Source organism: Toxotes jaculatrix, chromosome 22, assembly GCF_017976425.1.
Source record: "Toxotes jaculatrix isolate fToxJac2 chromosome 22, fToxJac2.pri, whole genome shotgun sequence".
Taxonomy (NCBI): Eukaryota; Metazoa; Chordata; class Actinopteri; family Toxotidae; genus Toxotes; species Toxotes jaculatrix.
The window spans coordinates 10,978,517-10,995,620 of record NC_054415.1 but is presented as its reverse complement, the minus strand read 5'-3'; the positions used below and the strand labels follow the sequence as shown (position 1 = coordinate 10,995,620).

At 39.6% G+C, this 17,104-nt stretch overlaps 1 protein-coding gene across 2 annotated transcripts; it reads right to left on the bottom strand.

Moving 5' to 3' along the window:
* Nucleotides 1–3,219: 3,219 nt before the first annotated feature.
* On the bottom strand, nt 3,220–14,541 carry il17rel (interleukin 17 receptor E-like). Of its 2 annotated transcripts, none has more exons than XM_041029709.1 (18): nt 14,189–14,541; nt 13,092–13,119; nt 12,132–12,281; nt 11,020–11,126; nt 10,606–10,720; nt 10,198–10,242; nt 9,827–9,966; nt 8,817–8,888; nt 8,671–8,725; nt 8,383–8,546; nt 7,334–7,378; nt 6,271–6,325; nt 5,915–6,060; nt 5,182–5,241; nt 5,033–5,090; nt 4,323–4,442; nt 3,802–3,846; nt 3,220–3,701 (listed from the first exon to the last, which is right to left on the bottom strand). In XM_041029709.1, exons 1-18 carry the CDS (start codon nt 14,300–14,302, stop codon nt 3,586–3,588), a joined length of 1,635 nt encoding a protein of 544 aa, XP_040885643.1. In that variant the 5' UTR covers nt 14,303–14,541; the 3' UTR covers nt 3,220–3,585. The 2 variants fall into 2 exon arrangements, with proteins under 2 accessions (XP_040885643.1, XP_040885642.1); XM_041029708.1 differs by having other exon boundaries at nt 3,225–3,701; nt 3,802–3,849.
* Nucleotides 14,542–17,104: the final 2,563 nt, after the last annotated feature.

Here is a 17,104-nt window from a genome sequence, read left to right as displayed (position 1 = left end):
TGTGGGAAGGAACCGGATCACCCACAGGAAAAAGCACAGGGAGAACATGTAAGCTCCTCAGAGAAAAGCCCTGGCAGGTTTGAACCTGGAACCATCTTGTTGTGAGGTGAGAGTGCTAACCACTGCTCCACCATGCTGCCCCAGAGGTAGGGGGGGGGGGGGGGGCTTTCTCAAAAAATTGTCGTGCTATCTAAGACAGCAGATGACTTAGTATGTAGAGTGTCAAAGCCTGTGCTGGGCTAGGTTTGGGTGGATGGATGGGTCAACAAAATACAGGACTTTGTCATGGGAGACCGTTTTTTATTTCCTGTTCAAAACAAATCCTCATCCTTGTTGTTTCTTTAAACCATTCCACAACCTTTACTGTGTAACCATGACGATGAAGGTCCCGCATGCCTGCTGCCACAGGGGCAGACCCCTATGCGTCGTAGTAGATGATATGGACCTGTATGGTTACTGCCGTCGGAGGACTTGTTGTGAAACACAGTTTCCTGTTGAACTGGTCAAATATCCACCTCACATATAATCTTTATCACTAGTTTATTGGGCTGGTTATACAAATCTCAGTGACAGACTTCCCAAAGCGTGTTCAAAGAAAAACTTTATGGATATAATACCATTCATCGCACGAACGGTATTACATAATTCATGTGTAGTGTGGCAAGATCTTCCTCTTGCCATACCATTCATGGAAAGTGGAAACACAGGGTGGACTTACTCATTAAGCTAGTGAGTAAGCACTTATCGTGCTGCGAACATTTACCAGTGTTTGTCTCAGGTCCAGGATCCTTTCTGGGTTAAAGCACCACCTGATATTGGCAGTGGATTTTTTGCTTTGTCACCATGAATTATAATGATGTTTTACAGTAACCAGATAGCTGTTAAATTAAATTAGTTCCTCAACGGGACAAAGTTATGATTAACACTAACATGCTGATACAACGCTAGGTGAAGGTCACTGATATCTTCTCTTAACACACATGGAAATGTTTTATCATTCATGCACGAATATTTAGTGCCTTTATGAGGAAGCATTTCTTGTACATGCAGAGTTTGGGAAAAGGTAAGAACAGGATGAACATATATGACTTTGTCCTATAGTATGTTTGTAGTCCTCTCGTGTGTGTGCTCTCTGTGCTAAAGAGTAAAAATAGAGACTGCTTTTTATTTCCTGCTTCCGGTGAGGGGACTGGCTGTGTAATTTCAAAGAGCACATTATTTTGTTCTCTTGCTTTATATTCAACTCATCACATGTTTTACATGCTTTTTAAAGCACATTCAAAATCAATCTAACAGGGAAATGCGTTTTATCACACCCAGACTAAAAGACTGACCCATTTAGAATTTTACAGTAACAAGTTCCTCATGTGTGAAAGCCTGGTCATTGGGTGGATTGTGTACTTGTGCATGCCTGCAGGTCTTTCTGTAAAAATGTGCACAGAGACACCACTGTTCTCTTACTGGAATAGTGTCCTGTTTTGAACAACATCATTTGCCTGTGTAAACCAAGCGGAAATCATTTCCGTACAGCGAAAGATGTGGGTTGCGCAGTAAGGAGGCTAGAGGAAGAGACTATGGCAAGAAGGGAGAGAGACATCCAGGCTGTTTGCTCGCTTTCCAGACAAAAATCTGATGTCAAGCCTTGCATCAAGCCCCTTGAAGCTAAAGCAATGGACTGAAATAAATATGCACAAATAGACCAGAGCACTGGGGGGAAAGTGGTGTCTGAGAAGAACTAATATAATTTGCTACTGAAACCAAGGACCTATGTAAAGATGTGATCTAACATTGTGCCAGACATTAGTAGCGCACTTTAAGTGGACTGTGAGTTTGGATATAATGAGAGCCAAAGCAGAACAACTCAATTTAAGTTGAAAACTGTGGGGGAATAATTACAATGAAAGAAATGAATATAACTGAGCTAGAGAAGGTGGCGAAGGTGTATCATGGAAGTTTATTATAGCTAAGCTGGTGGCATGGCTCTACAGCCTGGCCTGTCATTCCACCACTTTGGTCCAGATTGAAATGGGTTGCCATGAAATTTTGCTCTATCATTGATGGTTCCCAAAGGATGAAGCCTTTTGACTTTGGTAAATCCCTAACTTTTCATCTGGCACCACCATATGCCTTCGTTATGAATGACATTCCTGTCAGTCATTGTTGACATTACCATTTAGCTCAAAGCGCCACTGAGCCTACACCAGGGGTGTCCAAACGGTTCCACAAAGGGCTGTGTGGCTGCAGGTTTTTGTTCCAACCAATGAAGAGCACAAGGTGTGACCAATCAACTGTCTGAAGACTGAGATCAGTTGATTAAATGACTCAAGTCTGGTGTGCTGCTGCTTGATTGGAACAAAAACCTGCAGCCACACCGGCCCTTTGTGGAACAGTTTGGACACCCCTGGCTTACATCATCACAGAGACGCAATTTGCAGTATTGTCATCCTAAAACTCTGCAACTCCATGAATTATTTGTCATTGGCATTTATGCATTTTGATTATTTAAATCACCTTTCAGTTGGTGAACGTTAACTGTTGTTCACACATTCATTTTATATATTGTTAATATAGAAATAGAATAGAAGCTTTTATAGTTTGCCGTTACAATACATAAATTCACCTGTATATATAGTATGTTTATCATCATGTGTGATTCTTTATAAGGTTACAGTAAGTAAGAATGTTTTGTTGCTTTGTTTTGTTGGGGGGGGGGGGGTGTTTTGTTTTTTTTTATTCTGGTAAGAATGGTATGAATTATGTGAATGCAAGAAAAAGAAACTGAGAAAAAGAAACAGTAAACAGTAGTGCTTGCTTGTGTGAACAACTTGCTGCAGGGAATACCCATTTCTTGAAAACTGTAAAGTTTAAATGTCAAAGGAGACCTGTAGCCTTTGGGGGCTGGTAGGAGCCCTGGGTAAAATAACACATCTTGCAATTCAGCACAACACAAAAACTTGTGAAGCTCTTAGTGTTGAGCGTCATTTTTGTTGATTCAACTTGCTGCTCCTGTTTGCAAGTCCACTGTGCTTTGTGTCACAATATAGTGCTTTTCCAGTTGTCATATTACATAATTTTGTGAATAACATGCCACACTTAGGGCTGTGACTAATGTACAGTGAGCTCCCAATACAAGGAAGTGAGATACAGAATTGTTATACTTACCATAAAAAAAACTAGGACATACTGTAGAATTGTTGTGTGAAGTATTGTGAAAGAGTTACCGTGTATTGTATTATGATTGAAAAGAAACCAGTGGTATTGTTTGCATTTTATTACTGAAAATAGAAATATAAATTAGGATGGGAAAGGTTTAGCTGCAAGCTGAAATTTTTAACTTAAAAAAAAAAAAAGACAAAATACACTGTAACTTTCACCCAAACAGACAACATCACACAGAATACTTAAACAACAACCACTAACTATGGCAAGCACACTAACCGGCACATATACAGTAACACACATGGAATATCTGTCACAACATCATACACTGTATTCAACAGAGAACTTATTTGGTTTGTGTGACATCTTTACAGTTTTATACTGCACACTGCAAATGTTGTTTTTGACCATGGTAGGATGCTTTAGTTATTCTGAGATTAAGTTGGCCTTCTCAGCGTTCCCACACTGCAGCGAACCTGGTATGAGGATCCCTCTGTGGGGATGTGTTTGTAATACAGGGACCACACAGTGGAGAGCAGGATCTGCAACAACACAGGAATAGAGTCGGCTGAAAGTGAGCGATTTGAAAATGGATATGCCTCTTGCTCAGCAAAAGTTAAAGGAATCAAGTGGTCTTCTTACCTATTTGCTTTTCATCGCCATTTCGATTTTGTTTCCTCCTTTGATCTACTGAAATAAAACACAGGAGGAACCTCATGAGGAACTGCACCAATAGACAATCACCTTGTTTGCAAGCATTTACACGTATAGCAGCCAAGTGTATAATTATTTCTGACATGTTGTGTTTTGAACCTGATTATAATCACTATTTTTTGAAAAAGTGTCAGATCAGATATCAAAGAGAAGGAAAACAAATATAGATAATAACTGTTTTTAACATTAGAAAACTATTAACTGTAGTTTGTTGTTCTTCTTAAGCAAGTCTGCAGCGTTGAAGCCTTAATCAGGAGTGCACAGACTGGGCTGAGGAAGGTTTGCCCTGAACCCTCCTTACTTATCAGGAGTGTGCGACAAAGTCTGAGGGTTGGAAGGGTGGAAGCTGGAAGTGGGCCTAAATCAATTTTGAAGTGCTTACATTACAGTATGTCAGCAGAGAGGAGAATAAAGCAGGCCTGAGCTTGATAGTGTAATTTTCTACCTACCGGTTAACAGTACATGGAGTACCAGAGTGACAATTATGATGCCAGACAGGCAAACACCAGCTAGTACAACAACCCAAGTCAGGCCCCAAGAGCTTCGACTGGTTGTGGGATGTGACTGATCTGTGAAGAGAACACATGGCATTCAGCTGACAGCATTTTATATGAAGCTTTTTTAAGGGATAGTTTGAGATTTTGGGAAATCTCACGTCTGAAAGTGAAAACAACCAGCATACATTCTGTTCCTTGCAGTTTCTCTTTGGCAATCTTTATAGTTATCAATTATGCGTAAAGACATTAGAGCTCAAATGAAAATACTGAGAACAGCACATCAAAGTTGGTATTCTTCACTTTCTTCAGAACCCTGATGTTTACACATGGTTTCATCGACCCTCGCACATAAAATTCAAGAGGAGTAAATGATGCTGACACACAAAATCCTTTAATTTTTTTCAGAAGACAGAGAAACCATTTAGGGCAAAGTCAAAGTCAGAGGAACATACATTTGTGATTACCCTATTAAATGAGGTGTGACAGTAAAGATGAGCTCTATCACTGCTTCAAACCACATTTAAAAATGAAGAGAAAAGAAAGAGTGAAGGAAAAGAAAAGAGTTGGGATACACCCAGAGTAGACCATAGAAGATTAGACCAAGAGAGCAGAGGAGTTCATCTCTAGATTATAAGGAACAGTAGGCCAAAAACCATACTTACTGCATTGCTCAAGACAGTGGATTATTGTGGCAGCATACTTCACATCGAGTCTCCTCACCTGTCCAAATACAGCATTCAAAGTCACTGTCTCAATTTCACAGAACGCACAGTTTTACCTTTTAGAGGAGATATTGACTACACAAACATACCTGGACACAAGAGTTGCATGGTTCCTCTGTCAGGTTTAAGCCAACACCTTTATTTTCTTCCTGAGAAAGAGACAAAAGAAACAAATAACCTTAACTGTGCAAGGGCAACAGATGTCACAGTTTCTGTTTTTTGTCTCTTTCATGAGCAATCAGCCAAGTCACTGTTCAGTACTAACTCAGGAGAGAGATGATTGATTCAAGAAGCATTACAGCTTAATGTCACACATAAATGAGAGGCCTCCTGCAACAATAATACCGGAGAACATGTTGTCCCACATTTAATGTAGCTGATGTGTTGATAGCTCTCCTGTGGTTGCTAAAAAAGCACAATTTTAAAGGTATAATTACTTTTAATTTCTTTGTTTATTACAGATGGTGTTTCAAAGTTACAACACCACAGAGAAGTTATTTACAAGTTATTGCTTCCCAGCAACAAAATAGCAAACAAACTAAGCAGATACACTGGAAGCTGATGTGCAATTATTGCAAGCATGTTGTTATAACTCCTCCATGGTATGAAAATTATGTTAATCAAATGTTTTTACTTGCACTTACTTATAGTGACCAAGTTGTGGTCAGAGTTTGGAACAAAGTGCACAGTGCGCTCCACCACTATCATCAAACACCATCATCATCAACACCAAATAAGGGAATCTGCAACCTGCACTGCTGGCACTACCCTAAATCTGCACCAGATGAGTTTTCCCTGCCTTGGCAAGTGTGTGATACCTACCACATGCACTGTGTTTGTTTTGGTGATCTGGCACACAGCAGGCCCTCCAGACTTCACACATAGACCCACAGAAAACGTTGCAGAGATCTTTGACATCATCTTCACTTCTTCATGACCCTCTTGTCTTGTCACAACCACTTCCCATGCTGGAAATTATTGCACAGCTGTCATTATGATTGCTGAGCAATTTGACAACACCACATTACACATTACATTAAGTCCATCATTATCTTCATAATATAATCTACAAGATTGTTCTTAATTCACCCATAGACAGATGTGACGTGTTGTGATAATCACATGTTACTCGTGTCATATGATGTGACAAAAAATGCCAATGTGAAAAAAGGTGCTACCTTGGAATCTCCCAACAAAGGGGCACCTGGTCCAGGACTGAGAGCCTGCAGTAAACTGAAGAGGATATAAGATATAATTATTGCAGAAGTTACGTACAGCCCATAAACATACCGTGATCCTATGAAACACAACAGCAACTGTAAAGAGTTCCAGTGAACTGCTGAACCCCTGCTCTAATCAGCGTAGACAGTAACACTAGTAACAGCACTTCTGCTTCGTGGTTAGGTAACAGGTTATCTGCTGAAATGAGCTAGAACGGAAGAATTTGAACGCTGCCTCTCCCCCATTCCCCTCCCTTTTTTTTCTATGGCCTGTTATCACAGGTGTGTGATGAACAGGGCTGCCACAGGCCTATACCACAGAGATATATTAGCTTTATTATAATATACTGTATTTAATTACACCATTTTCGGACCTAGGTGAAAGAACTGATTAGGGAAAATTGCTTTTAATGCTGACACACTTAACATTTATGGTGTTACCTTGTAGATGTTACAATACATTTGGCAATGATGTCAATGTTCTTGAACTTTAAAAGCAGTGTATACGGTTTAGCAGAGGTATATTTTGAGATCTGGTATTGGGCTGATTTTGATAGGCCATTGTGTGGAGTTTTCACACAGAACTGGTAAACCTGGTGACCGTAAACGGTGGGGCCCCCTGATATAGAAAATAAAAAAGGCTATTAGCATTCACATTTTTTATCCAGTTTCATATAATTGCGTCAATATCAGCAAGAAAGCTGAGACTTAGAAAGCTTAGAAGAAGTGAAGTTCTCAAAATGTCAAACTGTTCCTTTCAAGACAGAGGAAAGTTATTTGAACACAGTCCTCCTACGCTAACCTTAGTTGCACAACTGCCACAGCTAGCAGAAAGGGCATCTTGCTGTAATCAGACACGAATACAGCATGGTCAAATACAGGAAAAGAAATAAATATTATCGCTTTGTTCCTAAATCCTACAGTGTACGTGAGGAGTAATCTCTACCACTAAAAATGTCAGACCTATTGTTTTTCTACAATGAAACTCCAAAAGAGCCAAAGGGGGAAAAGCGATCATTACCTTTACGCACAGTTGAGGGTGTGGATCCACTTCAGTAAATGTTATCTGAAAAAACAAAGATTGGTGAAATTGTTTTTAATGGAGTAACACTTCGCATTAAACAAACCAGTGTTTCAGCTTCTCAAGTGGATGTCCACAATTTTTAGTTTATATCAGACCAACTAAATGCTGCACTACTCATTTTGTTTACGTTCAGACTGTTCCTTCAGGTCAGCTGGATTCAGTTTCTGGACTGTCTGCGTCACGGGCTATTTTTAAGCTAACGGAGAAGTGCCCTTCTCAAGTGACCTGAGCCCAGGTTTAAATCAGATTGCTAATTTAAGATAAACACAGCCTAAATACAGTCTCTACTTTGCCTGAGGATTCCCAGGTGTGCACACTCTCACTTTGTTCCTGTGACTGTACTTTTGAGGCAACGGCTGTTTGTATTAGCTACATACAGGTTTATCTTGACACAACTCAACATTTACAGTGTGTTTTCAATGTCCAGCGTTGCATAGTTTACTCTTTTAAGGAAACACTTTTCCACTCACAGAATGTTTACAGGCACATGAAGTCAACCTGCTGTTGTAATAACTACTTTCCTCTGTGCAAAGTCTATTTGCTCAGTCACAGAGGAAGATGTTAGCAGAATGATTTCATACTTTTCCCATTGTGTAAATAGCTTAGGTCACAAGCCACGTTGAGATCAGTCACACATTTTCCTGCATGACATGTTCAAATTCCTCACCTCGCTGTCATCACTAATCTTTTGATAAAATATCAAAAGATTAGTGATGACACTTAGCACTTTTTCAGAGGCAGTGACTAACCTGTGAGACACATGGCACTCTAGGTTTTTTAATTTCCTGTTCTCCATCTACATGATCTGGATCCTGTGTACTTTCTGTGTGGCTCTTCTGGCGAGTTTTCTATTTATTAATCTTATGCATTGTGGGCTCATATTCACACCACCTTTAGATTTCATGCTTCTGTGATCAGTGACCATCACAGCCAAAAACTTTGCAAAGTAAATACCACAACAGTTTCAACACTTTCAGGGCTTGTACCTTTCCTCTGCTAACATTCTGGGAAGCATGGGGCAGATCCACACAGGCGCCGTCCCCTCTTTTCTGACACAACGTGGCAACAGCAGTAACTGGACAGGCTGACTCCCATGATAGCGTCTCCTCCAGTGGGTCAAAGGTAACTCCAAACCACAGTTCTTCAAGACCTGTGTGGAGGTGAAGTCAGAATCTTTCATATCACATATGATATGGTATTGGTTTTGAAGTACTCCAGCACACGCCCCATTTATTATGGCATTTTTGAAGACTAAAAGCAATCTGGTGACTCACGGTCTCTGAATGGGCAGACTTGGACTCTAGGGGCATCCGTCACAGTTGACCAACCCTGTGACGAATTTAATTAGAAGCGTTAAAAGTTCTATTTCCTTCACAAACTTTATTACACAACAAATCATAAGTGTTGAGAGAAACTGTACCTCGATACAGAGGCAGGGCAAAGGTCGGGAGTATGGGAGGGCAGCATTCTTCACAGGATCCTCCTTCTTTATCTGAAAAGTAAACAATGTTTTGTAAGTTTTACTCATCTTTCTTCGGCATGTGTTTAGGGGCACATAAGTGTGTGGGTTGGTGTTTGATGGTTCTTGGTGATTCTTGAGTCATTCGTAATCAGCCACATTTTTTCACTAGATAGGTCTGTGAGGGTTTTCTCCATGAGGCAGAGGATATGTTTCCAATCATGCATCTGAGGACAGCGTCATTCTCCTTTACTCTCTTTACTGCTAAGAAAAGTGAGTAAATTTTGTTTGTATGACCTACTGACTCACATGGAGCAGAAAGGTTTCCAGTAATAAAAGGTGCTCTGACTAAAATCAATAGTGAGTATGGTTTTAAGAAGATGATGGTATTAATTCATTAATTCATTGCCGGGAATATATCTATACCCTCCATACCCCGAGCAGGTCAGCTGGATTCAGTTTTCAAAATGGAGACTGTCTGCGTCACTAGCTATTTTTATACTAACAGATATCTCCTTTCTCAAGTGACTTGCGCCCAGGTATAAATCAGATGACGATCACAGATCTAAATGCAGTTTCAGCTTTGTCTAAGCATTCCCAGCTGTGCATGCTCTCATGTAGTTCTTGTGACTGTGCTGTTGAGTCAACTGCTTTGTGTAAGCTGTATATAGGATTTGTTTGACTTACAATAACAACACAACTCAATATTTATCATTATCATTTTTAAGTGAAGATGGTGGTATTTAACACTACTTAAAAGCCGGCAGCATCTATACCCACCATACCCTGTGATAGTAAAATGTATACATTTGTAATTCTTGTTTTCTTACACTGTTCTGTAGCACTAAAAGGATCCTGTACTCCCTTTGCCATGAGTGTGCACTGTTTTGACATAAATGAGCTCATATTCAGAATTTTTAAACACAAAACGTAATTCTTATCTTCAGTTTATAACTAATAGAGGGACTAACCAGTGCACTCGCCCCTGTGCCAGAACAGATGAAACCCTTGTAGCACAGACGGAGGTAGTAGTTGTGATCTTCAAGCATGTCTGATACGCTGACGTTCAGCTCTTTCCTTCTTGGGTTTACATCATACGACAGCCTACCAGCTGAAAGAAAAAGGTCACACATCAGGTAGTTTTAGTTCTCAAGGCCTGTAAAATGTGTTAAAATGAAACAGTCACCCTTTGATAAAATTGCTCAGGGCTGGCATATACACCCTGTGATGAGGGGTTGTAACTTTGTTTTAAAGGCTTTAAAAGGGACCACTAGCTTGTAATACTGTATGTTAGACATATCAATGCATTGTCTAGTTTGGTTAAAAAAAAGAATGTACTTACTGATGCATTCTGGGACATGTTTTCTCAAATCTTCACTCCCGCATTCTGTGGTGAAAAATAACAAACTTGAAAAGACTAAAAGTAGCCAAGGGGGAAAGATGACAGGAAGACAAATGTGACATAACTCCTGTGAGTGTGAGACGTTTACGTAATACCCACCTACTACAGTTCTACTAGTTTTCTTAGCGTTAATCATTTTCCTTCATCTTAACATAACTGCAGATCAAAGTGCTTTTAATGTTTCCTGTTTCTGTCATTTACAAAGAAATACAACACCATTAATGGACTTCAACCATGTACGTTGTATTACATTTCATCTTCAACGTCTCTCTTTCCTGTTTGTGTACCATCATGTGCCCATGAGTAAGTGTTTTCATAATTCTGAAAATATGTATGACGTGTTCTTACCTGGTGCATTATAGGTGCCACTCCAGGTTAATCCACAGTAGCTTGGAATAGTTTTCAGCATTACTTGCACTTGTTGGTTTGGAGAAACGTCAGTACAATCATTCTCAACTTCCACCTTCAGAAAAAGGGCAAATAAAAACACACAAGCTGTCACGTGTCTGCCACAGTTCAGCAGTGTTAGCATGTGATTCGGAAAGTTTTGGTGTCCAATTAGTTCTAGTTTTGAGGGTTCCTAGCTTATGCGTAATACTATAAAATAATATAATACCACAGATCAAAGTAAGAATTTGTGAAATGTCACAGAAGATTGCTTCTAATACTGGCATTGAAGCCATTAAAACATGCCTCTTGCATCACACTGTGTTAAATTGCTGCAACAACTATAGTTTTGATGTTCAAGGCTGTTAACAGTACCTGAAGTCCCGACATTCTTTCTCTTGACGATCTTGTGAAGCTGAGGATTCGGCAGTTCATCATCATCCCTGCAGTTATGGTGCAAATAGACAAACCATGGATGGATTCTGTGGGAAAAAAAAAACATGTAGGAGATGGCTTTCAAACAGTAACAGTAACCATTAACCAGTCAGTTAAACATTAAAAAACTGTTACCGCATTTCAGCTGACATTATTTTAGGTGCCATACAGGAAGAACTGTATGGCTGAGTGGAACTTATTGGCTGAGTGGATGTTAGTTAAAAACTGGATAAAAGGGATTTCCCCAGTTTAACCCAGACAGTCAGGAAATCCATGAAGGTTGTTATATTGTGCTCCTGATATGGATAAGTGTGCATGTGTTTGCCAGTATTCATGTTTTGAACACACCTTATCAGATTGTGTGTGGTTGTGCACAGAATAAGGAACAGAAAAAGTCAATTGACATATTCAAAAGCAGAAGTTCGATCATGGAAAGTTGTTGGTTTTGGAAAGGAGACTTCCTTCACTGCTTATCTACAAATGCTTCTGAATGTGTCATGGGTTACATACATCTCTAACTATGACAAGTGCACATTGGCTTTGCTGCATTCAAAAAGCTGCATTTCAAACTTCCTTAGGAAACAGAGTGAAATAAGTTGAGTAATACATTGTGTAGGTGTGAAAGTCAGTTATAGAGAATATACAGTCATCGTACAAAATAAAAATCCTATGAGAAAACTTTAACTGATAAAAACACTCCCTCTTTGTAACAACATCTTAAGAGACAGATAATAATCTACAGCTCTCCGTCATTTTTGCAAACACATATCTTTTGCTGCTATGCTTTGTTTTTTATTCCTGACCACCTCCCCCCAATGTCCAACTCCCAAGGCCAATGTCTCATTTCCATTAGTCATTCCAAAAACAACAGGCTGACGTGGGAACAGTTCATTCATGGCTTAAGTTTGACATGGTTACTGTCTGAGAGAGGTCCACTGGCTGATAATTCTCAGTGGTAGTCAATCGCCCACTGTGGTCTAGACTGAAACTTCTCAACAACTATGAGCCCAAAAGAGCCATTCACACAGATGTAGACTATCACATTTACATACCAGTAAGCTGTAATACAGTTTTGATTCTGAGGTGTAGTGAGCACTTCTGCCTCCCCTCACAGCTCATGACTGTGGAGAGGCTGATGTTGTGGAACACGGAGGACGCGTTGAGATCTTCCGTAGCGTTTTCACATGGAGGAGAAAACACATCTAGACATAACAGAGCCAGAAAAAATAAATAAATGTAACAAGTTAATTTTCCTTGATGAGATCATATAGAAAAACAGTGACGCTATGATGCTTTATTTTCACAGGAAACTCACTTGGGTCATACAGAAAACTGCCAAAATCTATTTGGTGTGGCTCTGCTGTGTTTAAGTGCAAATCAAGTCATCATGTGGGCTGTGTCCTTCCAAAGTGGGAAAAAGGCTGCCATGGGTGGTCATGGAAAAATATTTATGAGCCATACTGTTTTTCTTCCTCTGTTATTCATAGGGAAAAGCAAAACCCACTGACATTCCCTCCATTATTGTCTGTGATGCACAACATCATGATTTCACTTAAGCGCTTTGTGTCTTTACATACAACTGTTTTTGATGTGTTCTGCTTGGGTGAATAATACCACGATGCCTTGCACAATGAGTGCAGTTCAGTGGTTTAATGTGACGCCCACGTACCTGTCAGTGATGCATTGTATAGCGGGGTCAAAAAAATATATCAGGCATTTGTTTTCATTGCATGCCAAGTTGTTATACGTTGCAAATGTTTCTTGTGTATTTTGATAGGTGGGGCACCCTGCTTTCACCCACTCAAAAAATGATTTGTGTTTCAATAGAAGGTTTTAATAGAATGGTCTTAATGTGGTTTTATAGGCATTTTTTTCAGACCCACCATGTATGCAGTTCTGTGCGCTGAACACATTTTTTGGCAATGTAACATTTAGATTACTGTTGAATGCTGAAATGCATCCACACATAAGTTTAGGTGGGTGATGTAGCAGCCATGCATGTCTATACTCACAATCTGGCTTGGTCTTGCAGTTTAGGCCCTGCAAAGGGAGAAGGAAAAGAGAAGCTCAGGTGAAACACCCTGTAATTCTTTTCTGAGAATAGTAGCTCCATTTATTTATTTATTTACAAAGAGAACAGAGTTAACAGCTGTCCAGAAAAAAAAAAGGATTTGCAGACAATAAGGAGCTTTTTACATCCTCATTGCTCCTTCAGAAGAAGCCCAGTCAAGTTCTTGGAGAATCTATTTATACTACAGAGTAATAAAATATTTTAATCAAATACTCCACCTTTTATTTTTGATGAACACCATTTCACACAAATGAAATTTCAAATCATGCCACGTGTATCACCAGTGTCATTAAGTACATTTTGTTTTGGCTCACTTACAAAACTTTGTAAAATACATCCTTGTTTATTCATCATCCAGGAAATAAACCCTGGATGATGATTTATATGACATGGAGTCTCATGGTAAAAAAAAAAAAATTCTGTTGATCTTTGCCTACACTGATACTAGTGCTATTTTTTTTAAAGAAGCATTGTTTTGAGCTGTCCATCATTTTGTTATAAGACCAAGTACAGTCCAGTATCCCACAAAGTATATGAAGTAATTCACATGACACTGTAGTTAATGCTTATGTTTTGAAAGTGAACACAGCTCATATCTCAAGTTTCCAAACTACATATACCCAGAAGAAAATGCTGGGATTTTTGGGGTGTCCTCAGCTGCTACAGCAAGACAATAATCTGTTTTTACACACAGATACTGGTAGAAACGATCAAAGCAACATGTGGTTTTGTTATGGTGCATTAGCAACACTGAGAAAAAGGTACAGCTAAAATCTTCTGAGTTCGTTCAGGTTACTGAAAGAGAAGTAAACATAGTTTGTTTGTTAGCTATCCACTCTCCACCCAACTAGATTTGAAGTTGTATTAGTTTCCTTCTTAGGCTTGAGTAAACGACTGAGTCAGTAAATTGTAAGGGCACTGGAAACAATTCAGTAAGTAGCAGAGACCAATATTGCAGCAGAATTAATCATAGCTGTTGTACTGTACTGTATTATGAAATAGTAGCACAGTGAACATTTTCTAAGGATGAAGTATTACCTGAGAACACCTAGTTTCACATTTCTTTATCCTCTCCAGTCCTGTGCTTTCTGCTGCAGTTCCATTCAGACCCAACCAAAAGCGAAACATAAGCAGGGCAACCCACAGGATCATCTTCACTGGTCAGCACTGGACTTCTTCTACTCCTCTGCCTGTCCAGGTCCTGTAATCTGTTACTTCTTCTTGTTCTTTTTAGTCCTCTTCTTTTTTTTTTTTTTCCTCTGGCTGTGCAGAATGACAGGGTCAGATGAGGTTTGGCTGGGAGACTGACAGGTGGTTGGATGTTGAGGACGCTCTCCTGTTTATTTTATCCAGAATGTGATGATATCCAGTGTGGAGTGTACTGGGGCAGAGCCAAGCACAGAGTGAAAGAGATGCAGCTCAGAAAAGTTCATTTAAATATTCCCTGATGGAGGTGGGGCTTCTTCTACATACAGACTATGTTTAAGTCATATTTTCCAAGTGATTTTACCTTCTTCAATTTTTTTTGTAATTGTTACTCATTTCTCACAGTAACAATATACTTGACTGTCAAAGCAATGAGCAGTGAACTAAGTAATGAATTAGGTGGATTATGATACTGAATCCCTACCTCCTCTGCACACACACACACACACACACACGCAAAGTTACTAGTTTCTGTTCCAGCTGATTCAACTCCTACTGTGAAATTCAACAAAAGACAAGCTGATGACACCATCAGTTTCCTGAAAGAAAAGATGTGGCTGGCCGGGGAATACACCTGTGATCAAATTTGGCCAAATCTGGTTCAATCAGTCAACTCGGCAAGGGCGGCAACTTAGACTTTGTGGCTGAAACTCGATACAAGCATGATGTTCATTTTATTGTGTTCACCCTGCACATCCTTTTTCTGAGGGCTGAGTGAGCAAGCTAGATTTTTTTTTTGTAAACATAATTGTTGGTTGAATTTTGAGATTCAGGACAAAAAGGTCAAGAGATTTGGGTACTTTGATGTTCATGGACGTCATTTTTTTACATCTCTGGTTGATCTGTTAACAAGAAAAATATTTCTAGCTAAGGCATGTGTCATAATAGTGACCATGAATAGTGACCCCTGACATTTACCACCCCTTTATGATTGCTGTAATGACACTTCCTCTTAGCTCCATGAGTATACTACTTGCCCTTACATGGACAACAGGTTGGCTTGAAGGTTGACAAATGTCAACCTGCAATTACAAATTTTTTGGCCACATGAGCAGTACAAACAAGATAAGAAAACAACACTGACATGTTATCACCTTTTAAATTGATATAGAAAACATGTTAACAAACATTTCCCTATTTACACATCCAGTAGAGGCAACATGAGCCGCATTAGCATTCATGTAGACTAATGTTTCTTCTGTTTGCATAAGCTAGTCACTTAATATGTAAGTCTAAATAAAGTTGAAACCAACAACAGGCTTTGGCCAAAAATAGTGCTGTGAGAGTGGTGAGGGTGAGCCAAAACAGTCCACTTGTGGCTGCAAAAAACAAAACAATGAGCTGAAAGAAGTTTTAAAGCTTTGCAGAGCTAAGGGAAACTACAGAGTCGCATGATGATACTCTGTGGTTTGGTCTCTACGATCAGCCCCTTTCACATTACACACAGTGATCCGATTGAAAATTGGTCACAAATATTTCTTGTAGCACCTTTAAATCAATTATTCAGTGTCTTTAAAATATAGAAACACGAGAATCATTGCAAATCCATTTCACTAAACTGTTAATGCTTTAGTCATCTTTTTATACTGTGGATTTGATTTTTGATATCCTCTTTCATGTCCCCTTTCACACACATCACTAAAGCATGTCAAGCAAAGCACGTCACACATGTAAAAAATGGTGTCCTCGTTTTGATTTCTTCCAGGTGCTGTGAGTGTGCTGTCACAGACAGGCGTTTGCGCAATACAACTTAAAGGAATGTCTTGAAGCAACATCTGAACTTCCTACGACTCAAATGCTGGGAATGAGACAGGGAAGAGATTACCCCAAATACAGCTTCCAAGCAGTCCCAAGATAATCACAGGTTATTTATTACAGGTTACTTGATGCAGTTAATTACAGGACAGCAAAATTTCAGTCAAGATAGATATCAAAAGTCTGTTTAGCACCAGCAACACCAGGAGACCACCGAAAGAGCAACAGCTTCACTTGCGTTTTAAGTGCAGTGTGGTGCAATGACATCAGGGCACAGGACCATACAGGCTCAAGACAAGTAAAACTGATTACCACCACATTCAGGGACAATCATGCCAGTGAAAGCAGATTTGATCTTTTCAGTACATAAAGGCAATAAAGTTTCATTACAAGGATATGCCTTCAGAAAAACAACAACACCACACCGACTTCTTGCTCCCCAGTTAGTCATGTGTCTAATATTAGAACAGTGGGGATTCTCCGACTGTTACCACTGCTGTCCCAGCCCATAGGAGGACACGAACACGCCCGCAAACATCAAGTCACTCACGCAGGTACAAGTATGTACACACAGCGTCCGGGAGGTGTAAGTAAAGAAGCAAGCAGTAGGCCATGAACTCATTTGCATATGTGGCATTTAGTCCATTTCGTGACTTGAGTTTCCTCATTGAGAATGTAAAGTGAGATAACACAGTGCTGATATAACCTAGACATGGAGTCAAGCGTACAGAGCTATTGACATAAGATGGGCCTGTTTCTTTTAGTATTTCTTTGCTGCTTTTGTTTGGAGTATTTCCTGAATAAACAAAAAAAAATCCTTTGGTATCTTATCTGTGGGCTGAAGCTGAAGAAACTGCTCTTGTGTAATAGCTCTATCTACTGGGATTCTGTGAGTATTACAGTACCTGCAGTTTGTTCCACATCCATGACACTTCTCAGGTACACACACAGGATTTTTATGTGGTAACAGTGAGGTTATAAATGTGTGTAAAT